Below are 17,974 nucleotides of genomic sequence, written 5' to 3'. Positions count from 1 at the left end.
TATCAACCCTTGAAGACCCTACACGTCTGTAGAGAGAAAGGAGCTGCAAATATAATATCATATTAGTTGGTTTAGGAAGAAAGGCAATAGGACTTCCAAACCAGTCTCTGACCATTGGGCAATTTGCTGTTATTTCGAATGAGTGGTGACTAGAATTACCAGATTTGAAAACTGAGAAAGGAGGACTTTTACACGGGTACTCTCTTGATGGCGTCACTTTTTCAGATTTACACAACAGATGACGCCACTATACTGAGAGAAAACATCATCACAATAATTTTTCCTTACTAAAACAGAACCGCTAAAATATCGACCCGTCTCTCTCGCTTATAAAGATTGTTCACAGAGTCTGGTCAGTTTTATTACTTTGCCCGGAGCAAGAGGGCGCGAGAGGTTTTTTTCTTTCTCTATCCCTTCTTTTTTGTTTTGGGAGCGTTGGTTGTTGTTCCGGAGGCAAATTCGAAACAGGAATCAGCATTGATTGTCGTTTGCATCTCTCCTGTAGTGCTGCCATCTACCATAATTTTTTTTAAAATTATGCATGAAAAGTAGCGATTGAATAGTATACCGTTGCAGGTCTGTTGCTCTCTGCGGCAGGACCTTTTCAACTGGAAGATCGGCTAACATTTGTGCCTCGAAGTTGGGAACCACAGAAAAACCAACTTCAGCCGTCGTCCACTGTGGCGACGGTGAGGTTCGGACCCGGATCCTCGCGATGCGAGTTCGTCAATATGACCACTCGACCACCACAGCGACTAATTGCGTGACTATATTTTTAGCCGCTCAAAGTTTAACATGCAAAGTTTTTTTAACAGGCTCAAACTTTTCCTTGTGGAAAGTAGCCATTTCCTGCGAAAGTATTGAGCACTCAAGGGTGCTCGTGCTCGAGATAAACAGGTCGAAAGAATGAACCTTGTGTACGTGATCCTCAATGGATATTTTTCATGAACTCCAAGCAAAGATTCTCGATCAACAGTCTATGTGTTGTCTTTACAGAAACACCTTGTATAGTTTAATGAATATTACGACCTATAACATTAGATTGGCACGTCACGAATGCGCATGCGTGTAAGTCCTCTCCGTCGAGTTATCGTCACATTATTCACACAGTATTCAGACATTTGACTAACTGCCACACGAATGATAAGCTTTGGCATACAACACATATATGTCGACCTCATACGCGAGGTCCCGTCATAAATATACACAAAATATATATATATATTTAATGAAATAATAAAAAGCGACGTCAATGGTTAAATATCACAACTATAAACATTATCGTAACTAATTAAGCAAATATATAAATGACTGATAATTAACAAATATAGGAAATTTTACGGGTTTTTTTTTTCCTTTGAAGTATAATCACAGTCTTTTTTGTTTACCCGATACAACGAGTCATTACGTATATTATTGTATTGAAGGTAGGGCGTGATTCCCACGGGGTGTGTCACGGCATTTCATGGGGGCAGGGGGGAAGTGCCTTCAAAGTTCCTCTAGATATGGCAGGGTGAAGTACTCTCAAAGTGACTGGGAGCAAAAAACATATTATGGAAAAATAAATACTTGAATTAATAAAGGAAATAATTAATAACAAAACAAATAATTCTGGATTTGATTGAAAGAAATGATTCTGGATTTGATTGTTGAAAGAAATTATTCTGGATTTGATTGTTGAAAGAAATTATTCTGGATTTGATTGTTGAAAGAAATGATTCTGGATTTGATTGTTGAAAGAAATGATTCTGGATTTGATTGAAAGAAATGATTCTGGATTTGATTGAAAGAAATGATTCTGGATTTGATTGAAAGAAATGATTCTGGATTTGATTGTTGAAAGAAATTATTCTGGATTTGATTGTTGAAAGAAATGATTCTGGATTTGATTGTTGAAAGAAATGATTCTGGATTTGATTGAAAGAAATGATTCTGGATTTGATTGAAAGAAATGATTCTGGATTTGATTGTTGAAAGAAATGATTCTGGATTTGATTGAAAGAAATGATTTTGGATTTAATTGAAAGAAATGATTCTGGATTTGATCAAAATTCGCTATTGATTTAGGAAATTGTATCAATATTATCGAAAGAAATAATTTCAGAATCAATGGATGAAAGAAGTGATTTGACAATTAATGAAGGAAAAATAATTATAGAATCAATGAAGGAAAAATAATTCCATAAATGGAAAAATAATTCCAGAATTAATAAAGATGATAATTTCGAATTTAATAAAAATTTTAATTAATAATAATTCTAACACTATCGAAAAAAATGATTTTATTAATTGATGAAGGAAAAATAATTCTATAATCAATGAAGGGGAAAATAATGCCAGAATTAATAAAGATGATGATTTCAGATTTAATGAAAATTGGAATTAACGAAAGAAATAATTCAAAGAAGAGATTTTTAAATTAACGCGCGAGGGAAAAATAACTAAAATTATTTGAAGGGGAAAAAAATAATTTCAAAATCAATGAAAATTCGAGTTAAAATGAAGGAATTAATTTCAGAATCAACAAAAATCCAGAATTAATGGAAAAACTAACAAATCTCAGAGATAATTAAAACTATGAACTAAAGAAAATCATTTCAGAACTATTCAAGATTCAGAATTGTTATCCACAGTTCCCAATCAGTGAGAGTCTTCAATGTATCTGCCGGGTTCCTGTTCAATACAGGGTCCCAGAACCGGTTTCGCCAATCCTCAGGACACCACTAATCATTGTTATTTCTGCCCAGCGCTGTCTGGAATCAGCTCTAAAAGTTTCAGTCTCAGTCTAAATAGACTCTTGTAGCAAAAAGGCGTGAGAGTTACACGAGGTGACACTTGAATACTTTTAATGGAATAAAATCGATTGGGGATTTTTTTCTATATTTTTGCTTCTCAAAGCTGATATTTATCAGATTAATCTCTTAAGAGTGGAAAAGTCCTCAGAACGGCATCATGGTAAAGCTGGAGAATAGGGAGTTATATCAGTTGAATCTAGTACCACCAGAATACGCCAGAATTGCTCACGACAGCATTTTTCTTTTCAGCCAATCTTACACGGGGAGTTCTGTTCCAGTTTACTCCGTTTTAGTACGTTATCTCTTATCATTACAGAAGAAGTCTTCACCCCCACCCCCCAGAACAAACTGCGGACGTAGGCTTTTTTTGCCCATCCATCTCTCTCCTGTTGAAACTTGTCTAGAAACGCATGGTGAAGATTTTGTCTCTTTTGAAGCGTGTTGCAGCAAATGTAAAGGCAAGGTATGATCTAAGTCTAAGATATCCGGGAAAAGCGGGCATTAGCGGAGCGAAATGCTTCGCTTGTCCATGCGGAAGTTAGAACCAGGTAGGGGGATAATGGCTCCTGCCAATGTAAAGCGTTTTGGAAGCTTATACCCCTCCGATATAAGGCCAATGTTATAAATCCCATTTTTGGAATAGCATGCGGCTTTTCTCAAAGGAAATTAATTAGCATTGCGTACATACAAGCATGCATTATACAGGGTGCCCATAAATTCGTAAACAGTTCGAATTTTCATCGACAGAGAGCAATGCGCGAAAGCAAACCACAGAAGTCAAAACCCAAACCTTTCTTCAATCTCCTCTGTGTCTAAAATGTTCGTAAAGCTTCAGCCAGTGATTCGTAGTTGAGGTTAAACAACTTTACCGACAGTGCTTTCTCCACCAATGCCAACATCGCGATGAAAAATTTATGTAAGCACCAGTAACCGGAAAATTCGGAAATGAGCTGTTTATCGTACACTCTGCATTTTGTAGGACTCTGATTTGCATTCCAGTGATTTCCTTTCTTTCAGCGGCCTCTATCAACAAAAATTTGAATTAATTATTTTCTATGTCCAAAAAAAAACAACTCACTCTTCGTGAGAATATCTTAACTTAATTAACTCTTCGTAAACCGCATTGGAATTCTTTAAATTACAACATTCAATCCCTTCCCTCATTCAATTCCTTTCAATTTTTGCGGTTTTTAAACTATTTACGAATTTATGTGACACCCTGTACATTGTTATGGGTGTCACAGAACTATACCGTCACAATGAGAGTTGCAAATGTTACGATAAACAATTTTTGGAATGGAACTTGGGGTCACAAATGACTATTTTTGGTCAGTGGGTGTTCACATGCAATTTAAGCCAATGGCGACAAAAAAAAGAGAGGAAAAGGTCTTAAAGTAGCTCTTCGAGTGAGAGAGACGGGGGAAAATATTTCCACCCACATACATATAGTATAATACCGTTGGAGATACAGCTCCTTCAGACCCCAGGCAGACTCATCCACCATCTTTGAGCGAAGCGTGACGTCAGTGTTATTACGCTCCCTTTTCTAGGCGCCTTAGAGATAAAAAGAAGGGACATTGTTTCTTTTATGTAATTGGTGAGGCTGGAAGGAAGAAATATCCCTGTCGCCCTTCATAGTGTGAGCAGGGTTGTCAGTTTTGGCAACTTCTGAAGTATGGCTATGCACGTAATCACCGAATAAGTGGGTTGTGACCTTAGGTTCCATTGGTAGTTTGTTTGTCTTGGAGTGTGTGCATTATTATCATCCCCCTCTCATTTTATCGGTAGAGTTCTGGGACACCTACCTATATATTTAGCGTGATACAGCTTCCTTATCCAGTCCACAGATACCTTCGAGAACAGTATAAAAGTACAAAAACCTATTCGAGATATACGTCTGTGGAATCACGAATCAAGTTCCTTGAAGGAGCGCGTCATTATTCCTGAACTTTTCACTGGATTTCCTACATGCTCTGTACTTGCGTGAGTGTATGGCTTGCCGATCTAAAGATCGACGTCGCAAATGTCGAACCATTTAGAAGGTACCAGGAAAGGACCGATGATTCTATTCGTTTTCCTCCTGTCCATCGGATTGAAGGCGACGTTTTCCCAGTACTTGTCGCCCTTGAAGAAGTACATCACTTTGTCCGTGTACGAGAAGTACGCCGCGTCTAGATGCGATGGGAGAGCCGATTTCTCGTTCACGCTGGGATACTCCTCGGTTATCGGCCTCGGGTACCCGGGCAGGCAACATCCTTGGGGCCCGAGAGACACGTCGTATGCGTAAACCTGTCGAGATACAATTAACGATATTATTTTAGTTGTATGATTCGGAATACAAAAAAAACTACATGAACCTCAACGTTTGACTTACGTGATTATTGTTTTCTTCAACAGTGACAACATTGTTGCAGAGACGCCACGCAAAGGTTTATAACACAGGTTATTTACATACCTCCCCTACGCTTCAGAGCAAATGGACATTCCCTTCTCACTATTTGCTCATGCGCAATGACGACCAGAATGAAGACTTCTGAGGGAATGCGGTCATGACATTTTCAGAGTAGAAGTGCCAGAGCTGAATAAAAATTGAATTTTCGAGAGGTTGTGCAGCCCTGCAGTGTCCAGCCCCACAGTATAAAGGACTTCTATAGATTTTCGGGAGTATCTGCATCACCTGGATAGTAACAAGTTGGGTGAAAGACATCAATGGAGTGGATTTACGGAAAATTCACAGCCAACAATTCACAACTAGGAAGATTCACCCAGTGGTAATCTAGTGAGTGACAGAATGAGTGACCTAGTGAGTAAGTTCTTGACCTGGTGATTGAGTATGTGTGACAGAGTGAAGGGCCTAGTTAGTGAGTGACAGAGTGAAGGGCCTAGTTAGTGAGTGAAAGAGTGAGTGATCGAGTGAGTGAGTGACCAAGTGATTGAGTGAGCAACTTAGTGAGTTGATGATAGAATAAGTGATCTAGCGAGTGAATGACAAAGTGAGTGAGTAAGTGAGTGACCTAGAGATCTAGTGAGAGTAAATGAACGACCTAGAGATCAAGTGAGTGATCGACCTACTAAGAGAGTGATTGAGTGACATGGTGAGCAACATTTTGAGTGAGTGGCCTGTGAGTGAGTGAGTGAACTCATTCACTCGTTCACTTGCTCACTCTACCATTCATTCAGCGGTTCACTCGACAATTCATTCACTCGTTCATTCATGCACTCAAGCACTCAATGGCTTATTCATTCACTCATTGGTTCAGTTGCTCACTAGATCATTAATTCACTCATGTCGAACTGTTGTCAATGAATTTTCCATTCGGTGAATTTTACTGGTGGTAAATTGTTGTTGGTGAATTTTCCGACTAAGCAACGGAGGACACTCGAAAAATCTCGGGTGCATGCAGCACTCTGGGGTTGGGAAATGCTCCATCACCTCTCGTACTCCCCGAACTCACGTCCATGTGATTTTAATCCTTCAAATAGTTTTGATGTGCCTTGGAAGTACTCGCCCGACACCTACTTTAAGCTCTTAAGATGGAGGAACCACATCGTGGTGGCCTCCTCAGAATAATTTTCACCAATCTTGCTGTTTTTTTAAGGTAATACAGTTGCACCCACAATCATTCTAGAGTCCTTGAAGCAAGGCCGGCCTAAGGAGCGAGTACCAAGTGTAACTGCGCGCGCACACACAGTAAAATACCACAAAGGCAGCAAAAATGAATATGGTGGGGGGGGGGAGGGGTTGCATAAAAGGTCAAAGAGAAGAGTCGTCTGAAGAGTTTAGGAATAGAAAGAATATTCAGCCCCAGCGCCATAATGTGAATAAAAATTTAATTTTACTTCCTTTCACATGCATCCCAAACTATGAATTTTGGCATTCGCTCCACGAATGTGATGAACAATCGGAAAAGGGAAGGCAGGGTGGGTTTTTGGTGCGCTCTGGTCTGGCACGCAAAGCACCAGGTCTATTTCACCAAAAATTAAAACAGGTTAAAAAGTCATTCACGGGGGTATTTCAGAAAGGACTCCCCTAACTTCAAAATGACATAACAGTGAGGGGGGACAGAAAGATGAAGCAAGTAGGAGTACGTTGAAAGAGCAGGTCTGTGGAATTTAAACCACGCCGGTTTGCGGAATTAGTTGCTGCTTTGGCTAACAGATGGCGCCTCAGTCCCCCGCAAAGTCTTTTAAACATTGGGAGATATTAGCCATTCTCAAGCATGGGTCAAATCACAAAACGATGGATTCGCAATAGTTAGCAATTGCATGACAAAATTGAAGGGTGGAGTTTGAAGCCACTTCCCCGCAATGTATCAAACGGACAATGGCTAATAGATAAACTATTCAAGCTGATAAAGCGTTTGAGGACTTATTGTATGGCTTCATAGAAAAAAAAGTAGTGAAATAAAACGACAGTGTCACTATCTATAAGCTCATATAGTAATTAATATTGCATATCTCCGTAGGTAAAATTCCAGGCCTACCCATTATGAATGGTGGTGGAGAGCTCCAAATCATGGTTTTTCATGCACACAAAAATTGGGACATAGACTGGCTCTGTCTTGGAGACACTGTAATGAGCAACGGAGTATTTATGGTCGGGGGGTTAGCGGGCTATAGATAATAACTCATAAATCCACTTCGACCTATGGAGTTTTGTATTCATGTGAGTAACTAAAAGAGTGTGCAGGCATGTGAGTGAGCAAAATAGTGACCCAGATTATCTGCGAGAACGTGAATGACAAAACAGTGACCTAGAGCATATGCAAGCACGTGAATGACCAAAAAGAGGGCCCGCAGATCGAGGGAATAGATCAGTGAGTGACTAATAGTGTGACCGAAAGCATGTGCATGCATGTGAATGATCAGAGAGATTGACCTATAAAGCAGGAGACCATATCAGTGAGTGAATAAAAGAGTGACCTCGAGAGTCTGTAAGCATGGGAACGCTGCAAGCGTGTAATTGGACAAACAGAGCGAGTGACCAGATCATTGAGTGACCAAACGTATGACCTAGAGCATGTGCAAGTATGTGAATGATCATAGAGTTTGGCATATAAAGCGAAAAAACTTGCCAGTGAGTGGCCGAAAGAGTGACCTTGGGAGTGAGTGCGTGTGTGCTTGGGAATGACCGAAAGAATGACCTAGAGCTTGTGCAATCATGTGAATGATCATGGAGATCGACCTATAAAGCCAGGGACCATATCAGTGAACGAGCAAAAGAGTGAATTGGAGAGTGTGTGAGCATGTGAATGTCCAAAAGAATAAAAGCATAAAAACGCCTTAAAATTCCTTTGCTGTGCAAGCAAGGGAATGACCAAAAGAGTACACAAGCGTGTGAGTGACCAAAAGAGTGACTTGAACACGCAGTCGTATTTGCAAGAGTGGGGGGCAAAGCGTTTTATAACACAAGGCGGCGAATTCGAGAAATTTGTGGTGAAGGAAATCAGACCAGAATGGGAGAATGGCGGCAAAATTCGCGTAGCCCACGGGAGGAAGAATCGTAAATCCACCTCTGGTAATGAGCCCTCCTCCCCCCCCCCCCATGCAATGGAAGGTTTCCTGGTAGCCCCCGTATGATCCCATGCGTTATGGCGAGTCTGGCAAGCTATGTAACTAACCTGTTGTATAAGCAACTTCGTTGCAGCGTTTCTGCAGCATTGTGTTGCCATTTCTGAAAAAAACAAGATAAATTGTACGAGTGACGGCCTTACCAAATCTTTCTTGAAGAAGTACAGGTTACCGTCTCGCTTATCGAAGAAAACGGTATCTATATGTCCCGGAATACTCGGGTAGTGTGAGCCAGGAACAGACCCGAACATTTCTGAAATATTCTTCGGAAAATCTGTATCGACCCTGTCCTCATTACTGTCGTACATCCAGACACGATCTCCTACGAAGGGTCATCAAATGAGATGATTGTCAGAATACACATACAATCGTAATCAAATGTGAATTCGCGTACAGATGTAAAGGTAAATGCGATAAATCGGTTATTATGCGTAATTACTAATCGTCTCGGTAAATTTAATAAATTTATCTCTTTTACCGGCGAATATGTATAACACCCAAGCGTCATTGGTAAAAATGAATGCTAAACAAACAGAGCTTTTACATACGGTCATGCATAATACCTAAACGTCATTGGTAAATCAGATAAGTACTTGAAATTTATCGCCTTTATCTGCGATTATGCATAATACCCTAGAGTAATTGGTGAAGTAAATAAATATGACAAAATTACAAATGAGTTTAGTATAAGGGATAAATATAGTCGAACCCCCGATATAATGATAAAAAATTTCACGATCGCGCCGCGATGGAATGATACAAAACATGCATGAATTATCATGTGTAGTATAATAAAGCAAGAGACCATGTCAGTGAGCGACTAAAAGAGTGACCTGGAGAATCTGTAAGCATGGGAACGACGCAAGCGTGTGAGTGGGGACCAACAGAGCGAGGGACCAGGGTCATTGAGTGACCAAAAGTGTGGCCTAGAGCATGTGCAAGCATGTGAATGATCATAGAGATTGGTCTATAAAGTGAGAAAACATGTGAGTGTCATGACCAAAAGAGTGACCTTGAGAGTGTGTGTGCTTGGGAATGATCATAGAGATTGGTCTATAAAGTGAGAAAACATGTCAGTGTCATGACCAAAAGAGTGACCTTGAGAGTGTGTGTGCTTGGGAATGACCGAAAGAATGACCTAGAGCTTCTGCAATCATGTGAATGATCATGGAGATTGACCTATTGAGCGAGGAACCATATCAGTGAACGACCAAAAGAGTGAATTGAAGAGTGTGTGAACATGTGAATGTCCAAAAGAGTGTGCAAGCATGGGAATGACCATATGTTGTACGATTTATAATGTTCACCAACGACGCGACGCTTGGGTATTATGCATAATCACCACTAAAAGTGGCAATTTTTTATAACTTATTAAATTTACCAACGACACTTATGTAATGTGCATAATCGCCGGTAAAAGTGATAAATTTAGTAAAATGTAATCAAACTTACCAAAATGCTCGGCGATTATATGCGTAACTACCGGTTAATATGTAAAATAACCGGATTTATCACATTTGTACCGTAACATGGATACTATACACGTACCTTTAAAGAAGAACGCCATGTCATGTATGTGGTCCCACACGTGCACGTAACCGTCGACGTTGTCGGGGACCCCTCTCCATTCTGGAGCGATGACTAGAGGGTCACCATACCGCGTACGATTCGCCCTGTTCTCGTACATCCAATAGTGGTGGCGCCGGAAGAAGTAAGTGTTGTATATGTTCTTGCCGTCTGGTCTTCTTCGTACCCAGTCGAAAACTGTATTGAATCGGAGCCTGCAGACACCTGAGAGAGAGAATACAGGCTCCATAAAAATAATAGAAGACGGATGGATAGACCGTATATTAACGCACAGTAAAATCCCTGTTTTACGGATAAATAAAAATACAACAGGGAAAAATCCTATTTAAATAATGTATTTCCAACCCCCCTGTTTAGCGGTCACTCCTCAGATGTGGCCACGGACACAATTTTCACCATTCGTTCCATTGGACTGAAACCCCTGTGCGGACACCAACAGCTAATATTGTGGTTCGAATTACGCTCACTAGATGGCAGCAAAACTTTTAATATTTGATCAACTTTTTTTAATATTTGGCTACTTTTTAATGAAATTCTGCTTTGGTGCTTATTAATGATCGGCAATTCTGATGTCAGTTTACAATCTGAAACTAAGTGTTTGTGCTCGTATATTTTACACATGATTCCACGCTGTTCAATATGGCCAGCTCTAGAAATCGTCACTCAGAGAAAAAAACTGATGTCTCGAATACGGGAAAAAATGTACAATTGAAATTCGTGCACTTGCAAATGAATTCAATGTGTTGATTGAATTTTCCAGTTTCAAATACTTTTCTGCGTTCTGTGATCAAGTTTTTTTTTAAAACTATACCAGATGTATTTTTTTAGCAGATTTGGATATAAACTGCTTTCAGGCATTATATATGCTCATATTTTACATTAATATGCTCTTTTCTCAAAACTGAGTTTTTTTGGCAGATTAGGAAAATTTTTTACAATGCCATTTGTCCAAATGTCTTGAAACTTGATGTGTGTGTCTCTCAACACTAAGTACTGGTGCAAGTACAACACACCTACTACCGGTGTTATGTATTAAACGAGAAAATTTCTCATAAAACAAATGACTCAAATAAATTTTACGGCGCAGTAGGAGAAAATTGCGGTGGATTTTTGAAAAAGCTGCATGTGGTTGAAGTTAGGGAAAAGAATACCCAACAGTTAAAATCCTAAACGCTCTTGTTAAATTGTATAAAAATATTGATACGTAGTATCTGAGGGAAAAACAAATTGTGAGTACCCAAGTGAATAGAAAATTTTTAAATGTTCCTTAAAGAAAGAAGATTTTTCCCTATAGGAAAGCATGGGAAGCCAAGATCGTGCACCAACCATCTTAAACCGGGTTTTCCTAGGAATAGGTTTGTTGCGAAACGTGAACCGAATTAAACTATTTCGCGCCGACAGAAACGTGCTACATAATCACGCTACGCGTTTGTGTTTTCCTAGCGAGGCGCATCAGATCAGGGCGGCTATATGAAGTATATGGCTTTGGCATCAGCTACTCTGTCGTCTGCATGCTCCGGTTTGAAGGGAAGGAAAAGAAAACACACAAGAGTGAAGAGAATATCGGCAAAATCGCGGCGCACGACGCATTTGACTCCTCCAGAAGGAGTCAGCCAATAACGCCCAACGTAAAGCGCTGTCGTGAGCCGTATTGCGCTGTGTAGGAAAACAGCCATGCTGCTTTTTTTACTGGTGAGTGGACGGCGTGTCGCGCTGGGTGAATCACGTTGCGCGCGGCACAGGAAACCTGCTCCTAGGAAAACCCGGCTTTAAATACATTTTCTTGTAAGCACGGTGACGGGAAGTCATTAGGTTCAGTCTCACAGCTTAAAATACATTTTGAAGGATTTGAAAGTAATACCCACCGAACACTGATTGGTCAATTTTAATAAAAGATGCAAGTTTTCAGCATGTAAACTTTGTTTAATGTATTTCTTTTGTAATTTTAATTTCGTAACTATGCAATAATTATTGTATTTCCAATGACTTTAAACGCATCTCATATTGTCAGAATTTGTATTCAAATAAAGAACCATTTCAGTTATTGCGCAAATACTATGTAATACATTTTAAACAGGAACCCCCGTCTGATACGGTCACCCCTACTTTACGGACTATTTTTAGTGTCCGCAGAAGAAGGGTGTTACTGTGCATAGGAGAAACAACGTCAGTAAACCCAAAATATGATTTCTTTCTTTACCGTATATGTCTTGAACAAGTTTCCTGTCTTCCCAACCAAGTTCAAAATTGCTCTTCGGAGCGACCTGGGAATAGATAGCGTACATGATAGAGTAATTCCTGGAAGTATGGTAAAGGCCCAAGGCGTGTCCAACTTCGTGGACAGCAACCTTCACTAGATTGGTGCCCTGGTCCGAACCGACGGTTAGATGCTCGTCATCGTCGACGTGTATCTCTGCGCTGGCCGCCATCTTGATCGCGTGTGAAAGCTGGCCTCCGAAACCATCGAAATGGTTCGGGCAGTTCATGTGCTCTCCTGTAATACACAAAAAGGGAAAAAAATATTTTATCCATGTAAACATGAACTCGTGTTAACTCTTTAACATTACTAAAAACTAAAAAAACTAAAATTGATATTAGACGAAACTATTGGTACTGTTCTATCGGAACACCTTTCACGGGCCGGCGGTGATCGGAACACCCTTCACCACCTTCCTTGGTGGGTCGCATTTGACCCGTATGTCGAAGGTTGTGAACCCGTGCCCTAGGGTGCGCAATCCTCCCTGTTCCTATGAAAGCGGACGTTTTTTTTTCATACGGGAACCATACGATACAATTTATTGTTTAGGCTAATGCGGAATGTCGGCAGGAATCAGAGCAGGACGAGGCAGTTCAGTTATGAAATAAATTCCACACGAACCGTCAAGCCATAAAGATTTGCAAAGAATGCAATAATTTCAACCAGGATTTGGCGCTATGAGATCAGATAACTAAACACCCCCAATAGAGTGAAAGAATGAATTCTCATTTGATTTGAGATCAGTACACTTCGCATTGACGTTGCTTGCCGCAGTTACAGCTGTACGTCTGCGGCTGTGTATACATAACCTCTGAACCACGGCCAAGAAGAAGGACTACGCAGCCTCTCTGGCGAAGGCCGTGGAAGATTACGCACGTCATTATTCGACGGGGACCATAAAAACTCATTGTATATACCGTCACTCAGACGAGCATGTCGCAGTACGTACGCAAGGGTGAAAATAGAACAATCATGCGAAAGATAAGTTCTTGAGAAGAACAGGAATCTCGCTTTATCTGTCTGCTTTTATAAAATAAACACGCACCTCAAAAAGATAATTGAGTCTTTTTTTTCTCTCCTTCCGTCTTAAGAAGTTGTGGTAGAAGAGACTTTGAAGTAATATTTTCAGAAGATGTTGCTAAAACATCTCGCCTTGTTGATGTTGGGAGTCGAGGGAAACAAAAAGGAGAGGTAAAAGAGGAAAAAAAAACCCTACTTCAAGGAGTTTTTGCACTTCCGTGTCAAGATACAACAAGAAGTGTCAAAGAATTCCGATATAGGAGTTGGTGAGAAGAGAAGAAGATAGAAGCAGAGAGAAGTGGGGCCAAATACATACTAAATCTAAAGAAAAGAAGCACGAAAGAAAGCTGAGGAAAAAAAAGAATATATTCCTTTGGAAAAGAAAAAAAAAATAGGAGGACAGAAAAGAGACATGGGACCATGCGACACACCACACGCTCTTGAGAACACCGAAATATTTACGCCTAGTATGCAAGTGCTTTTACCCCAAAAATGAAAAGGACGTTATTAGCATTTGGTTGATAGATTCGGCTGTGAAGCGTAGTTTTGGCGACGGTTTTAAAATTTACAACAATTGAACATGAAGTTGTGTTCACTCAACTTGACTGCGACAGTTTTATACAGATGCACACAATATCTAAAGCCACAACAGGCGAATAGCCCAAGGTGGCTGGGGGGGGGGGGGATGGAAAGAGAAAAGGTAAAACAAAACAAGACAGGTAAGAAAAAATTAGAATATAATAGGTAATACAGTAGAACCTCTCGATAACAAACACCCATGGGACAGAAAATTTTGTCCGCTAACAAAGAGTGCCTATTGATGGCTGATGGTAAAATACGTAGAGGCCCGTCGACATAATTAAAAAAATAAATAAATTTCCGTCAACGGAAGGTGTCCGTTATGGGAGGTTCCACTGTGCAAGTTTTATTACGAAATAAAATTGGAAAAAAACCCAATAAAAATATGGTTGTTGTAGCCGAAATACATCAACCTAAAGTTAGGAATAATTCAGACAAATCAGCTGATCGGAAATAACTACAGTCAACTAATAAACTCCAATTACGCTTATATTTTGTTTAAGAGATGTTTATCGTGGGGAAGGGGGTAGGGTTCACGGCAACCGAAGGTAAGTTATTGCATGCATCTACAACTCCGTTAGAAACTAACTCTGCGAACGACCTTTAGTTGTCCCTCACCAACCAAAACTGGCATCCCTGAGTCAGAGCATTTAAATGTCGACGTAACAATATTTTATGATTCATCATATCCATCCCATTGAAAACCTTAAGTATTTCGATCATATCATCCAACTCCTACGTCGTTCCAAAGACAACATATTCAATGAATCTCAAATCTCTCTTCAAAGCTAATGCCCTGCATGCCCATGTTCTAGTGGCCCTATCTGTACTCATTCAACTATGTCTATATATTTCTGAATACATGGTCTCCAAAACCGTACATCATATTCTAGGACAGGATGGACTAAGCCTCCGAAGAGTAGAAGGATAACTCTGTGGAAAAATGCAAAGGGAGCTTTTTGAGTGGAATGTGAGTTGTTCGAACCAAAATAAGCAACCATGCACTTGTCAGCACTGAAAGTCTATTCGTTAATCCATGCTGCAATCGTATTAAGAACGTCATCTGATAATCTGCTAACAATCCCATCAAAAGGATAATTCGAGATAAAAAGCGGAAAACAACATGGGACCTAAGATACTCAATTAAAGGACTCCACCTCTGACAATTAACGATCGTCGCCAAATGCCATGAAGAAACCAATTGTATATGTCGCCAAAAAAAAAAAGTGTTATCTAATAACGCTTGTTGTTACAACCCTAAACGTCTTTTGTTTTCTTTTTACACTCTTTCTCCCACAACAGCTAAAGTTAGTATATTTTAATTCGTGGAACTCACTAGATCTCTCAAGTGAATAACTTTGGCGTGTTAGATGACACAACACAACAACGAGACGCCCTAAGGGACTAACACTTGAAGCCATAAGCGTTAAGCCTCTAAAAAAAAACCACCCCGTGCCAAGCGTAACAACAACAAATACATGAGAAAAGAGATACGTTCTATAAATAAAAGAAACTGCGAAATAACCCGTTGCAATATGTAAAACACAAGAATAAAATGCAAACATCGGTAAAAAAGGTAATAAACATGTTTAAAAACATGTAATAAACCTTGTTTTTTCATTGATTCTAAAATTGCAAAAAAGTATTTATGCCAAAGTATTTCTCTGCGCAGAAGTATCGGAAAAAATACTCATATCACGAAAAATATGGGATTCCCTCTTGGTATAAGGTAACAAGTAAAATGGTAACAAGCTTGTTTACCTTTCTTTTTAGAAATGAATTTCTTTGAAATGGGCATCCAAAGGATGGCAACACCTAGGCAAGCGTGAACCCAGAGGAGGCCGATCGTCCCTCCAGAGAGGCAGATAGAAATAATGGGGAAATAACGGCACACTGTCCTGCACAAAATACTGGGCATGTGGTCATCTGACGACCTTTTCGTGTTCTCTGGCACAAAACCTAGTATAAATTATGTTGCCCCGAACATAACGTATCGATATGACTCCTGCTGCCACCTTTTAAATAAAAACAGCACTGTTTGCGAGGCCGTAGCCGGGGGCGGGGGGGGGGGGACGTGGAATGGGGACTTGGAGATCTGGTCCTCTGCCGAAATGTGAGAAAATGACTGGGAAAAAGGGGGGGGGGGAGGAAAGATGGCCAAATCTATTGTTGTATACGAAATGCAAGTGGTCCCCCCTCGAACGAAATTTCCGGCTACGGGCCTGACAATTTGCTTTAATTCATCAAGTAAAATTTATTGTGTTGGTTTTAACTGGTGTGCAACTTAAAAATCTTAAAAATGAGCAATACGTTGTTAGGATATCCATTGTATAATTTTAATTTCTATGCTCATTGTGCCGGTGTAATTCTAGTGTAATACCAGCTAATATGTTTTTACGTTGCCACCAAATGACTTTCTTTAAGTAACAGGAAAAACACATTAACTGCTGATATATGGCGCATAAAATTGCCACTAGTATAAACATAAAAATATTAGTATCACATCACATATTGTTAATTTTTCATGCTGTAAAGCGGTTTAATACCAACAAACAATTTTACTTCATGATTCATGCAGATCATTTTATTTTTATGTGTTAGGTGGCAGCACCTATCTTCTTTTTATTTTATATTTTCGTCATTTCACGAACTATTTATCTCATTTATGCTGGCCCGTGAAATTGTTCAAGTAACTTCACCGGTCCGCAGGTAATGAGAGGTTGAAGAGCATTGGCCGTATAAATTTTGTATCTTCCAAAAGATGTTGGTTTTTATTCACAGTTCTCTCTCTAAACTATGAAATAAACGTTTATATTTAAAAGCAGGGGGGGAGTTAGTTTGTCGAATTTGCGTGCAAATACGCTTTCACGATCACGTACTTAGGATGTTCTTATGGACATTAATCATTGATAACATTCTAATCCTAGAAACTTATGGAGTAAGGACTCATGGTACACGTACCTCTTCCAAAGGCGATCAAGATGTCCACGTCATCAACAGGTGACAAAGTGTCTTCTTGGAAGATCAGAGGAATCACTTCGCTCCACATCCGGAAGGCTAGGTACAGGGCAGTTCTCTGCGCGTTGATCGTCAACTGATTGCTGTAAGCTGATCCTATCAACCTCCACGTGACAACGTTCTGTAAAACCATGCATGAAACAAGTCTTTATGGAAATTGTCGCATCGATCAATCACTCAATCAGTTTCGAAAAGTATACAGGTAGTCTTAGAACTCTACCACCAAAATGAAGGAGATGATATATGTGCAATGATAAACAGTTTTCAGAACTTGGGGTTGAAAATGATTTTACTGTTTATCGGGTGTTAACAAGCAGTTTAAGCCACTAGCGCCAGAAAGAGAGGAGGAGGAGGAGGAGGAAAGAAGGTCATAAAGTAATCCTGGGAGTGAAAATAATCTTTTCCCTCTCCCCATGCCAACATAAGCCCCGTTTACATGTGCAATAAAATATCCCGGGAAGTTCCCGGTAACAGGGATTTTCGCTACAACCCGTTTACCTGCCGTTAAGTTTATGCCGGTATTCCCCCCCCCCCACCTTCTTTTCGAAACTCGTCACTGGTTACGTGGATTGAACGGAAGTGGTTGATTCAAGATGGCTGACGAAGGAGCTTACAGTAGTTTTCGCGAAAGCCCCGTTTACATGTGCAAGATTGGGGGTCGCTTTTTTGACTATTATGCATAACAACTTTTTTTCCTTATGGGGACGAAAGAGCTTACAGTAGTTTTCGGGGCACAAAGGATTATGGGAGAGGAGGTCGGATTCACCCACCGTTATTCCGCAACAAAGATCTAAACAAGATTCCTCAACAAGACTCTTTGACGGATCTTCGTCCCTCCTTTTTTTCCAGGTCTAGTCACCAAAGCGACCCCCCAATCTTGCACATGTAAACGGGGCTTTAGAGGGCGACTTTTCTCTCTCTGTAATTGCCCGTGACTGTAAGGAAGATAGTTCTGTGTCGCTACTGTGAAGATGAACTAGCGACGCAAATGACTTTGTTGGTCAACGGCATAGGCGGAGATAGACTTGGAAGTCTGGGGGGGAATGGCCATTATTTCTGGGGGGGGCACGATGCTAATGATGTCAATTCATATATGCATATATGTATTAGATCAGTCAATTTCACCTTTGACGCTGGGGGGGGGCAA

At 40.2% G+C, this 17,974-nt stretch overlaps 1 protein-coding gene across 1 annotated transcript in view; it reads right to left on the bottom strand.

The window, feature by feature from the left end:
* Positions 1–2,311: 2,311 nt before the first annotated feature.
* LOC149083939 (matrix metalloproteinase-21-like) overlaps positions 2,312–17,974 on the bottom strand; it is a 56,334-nt gene continuing 40,671 nt past the window's right edge. The window contains exons 5-9 of the mRNA XM_089234314.1: positions 16,771–16,948; positions 12,154–12,447; positions 9,915–10,157; positions 8,510–8,688; positions 2,312–5,084 (exon numbers count right to left, since the gene is read on the bottom strand). Coding sequence (XP_089090440.1) covers positions 4,800–5,084; positions 8,510–8,688; positions 9,915–10,157; positions 12,154–12,447; positions 16,771–16,948 — 1,179 coding nt within the window. The 3' untranslated portion in view covers positions 2,312–4,799. The remainder of the gene's footprint in view (positions 5,085–8,509; positions 8,689–9,914; positions 10,158–12,153; positions 12,448–16,770; positions 16,949–17,974) is intronic.

Source organism: Pholcus phalangioides, unplaced genomic scaffold, assembly GCF_987345545.1.
Source record: "Pholcus phalangioides strain wild (caught in Gottingen) unplaced genomic scaffold, Ppha-v1.0 ptg000008l_1, whole genome shotgun sequence".
Classification (NCBI taxonomy): domain Eukaryota; kingdom Metazoa; phylum Arthropoda; class Arachnida; order Araneae; family Pholcidae; genus Pholcus; species Pholcus phalangioides.
Note: the sequence above shows the minus strand (reverse complement) of the source record. Positions and strands in the feature narration are given on the sequence as shown.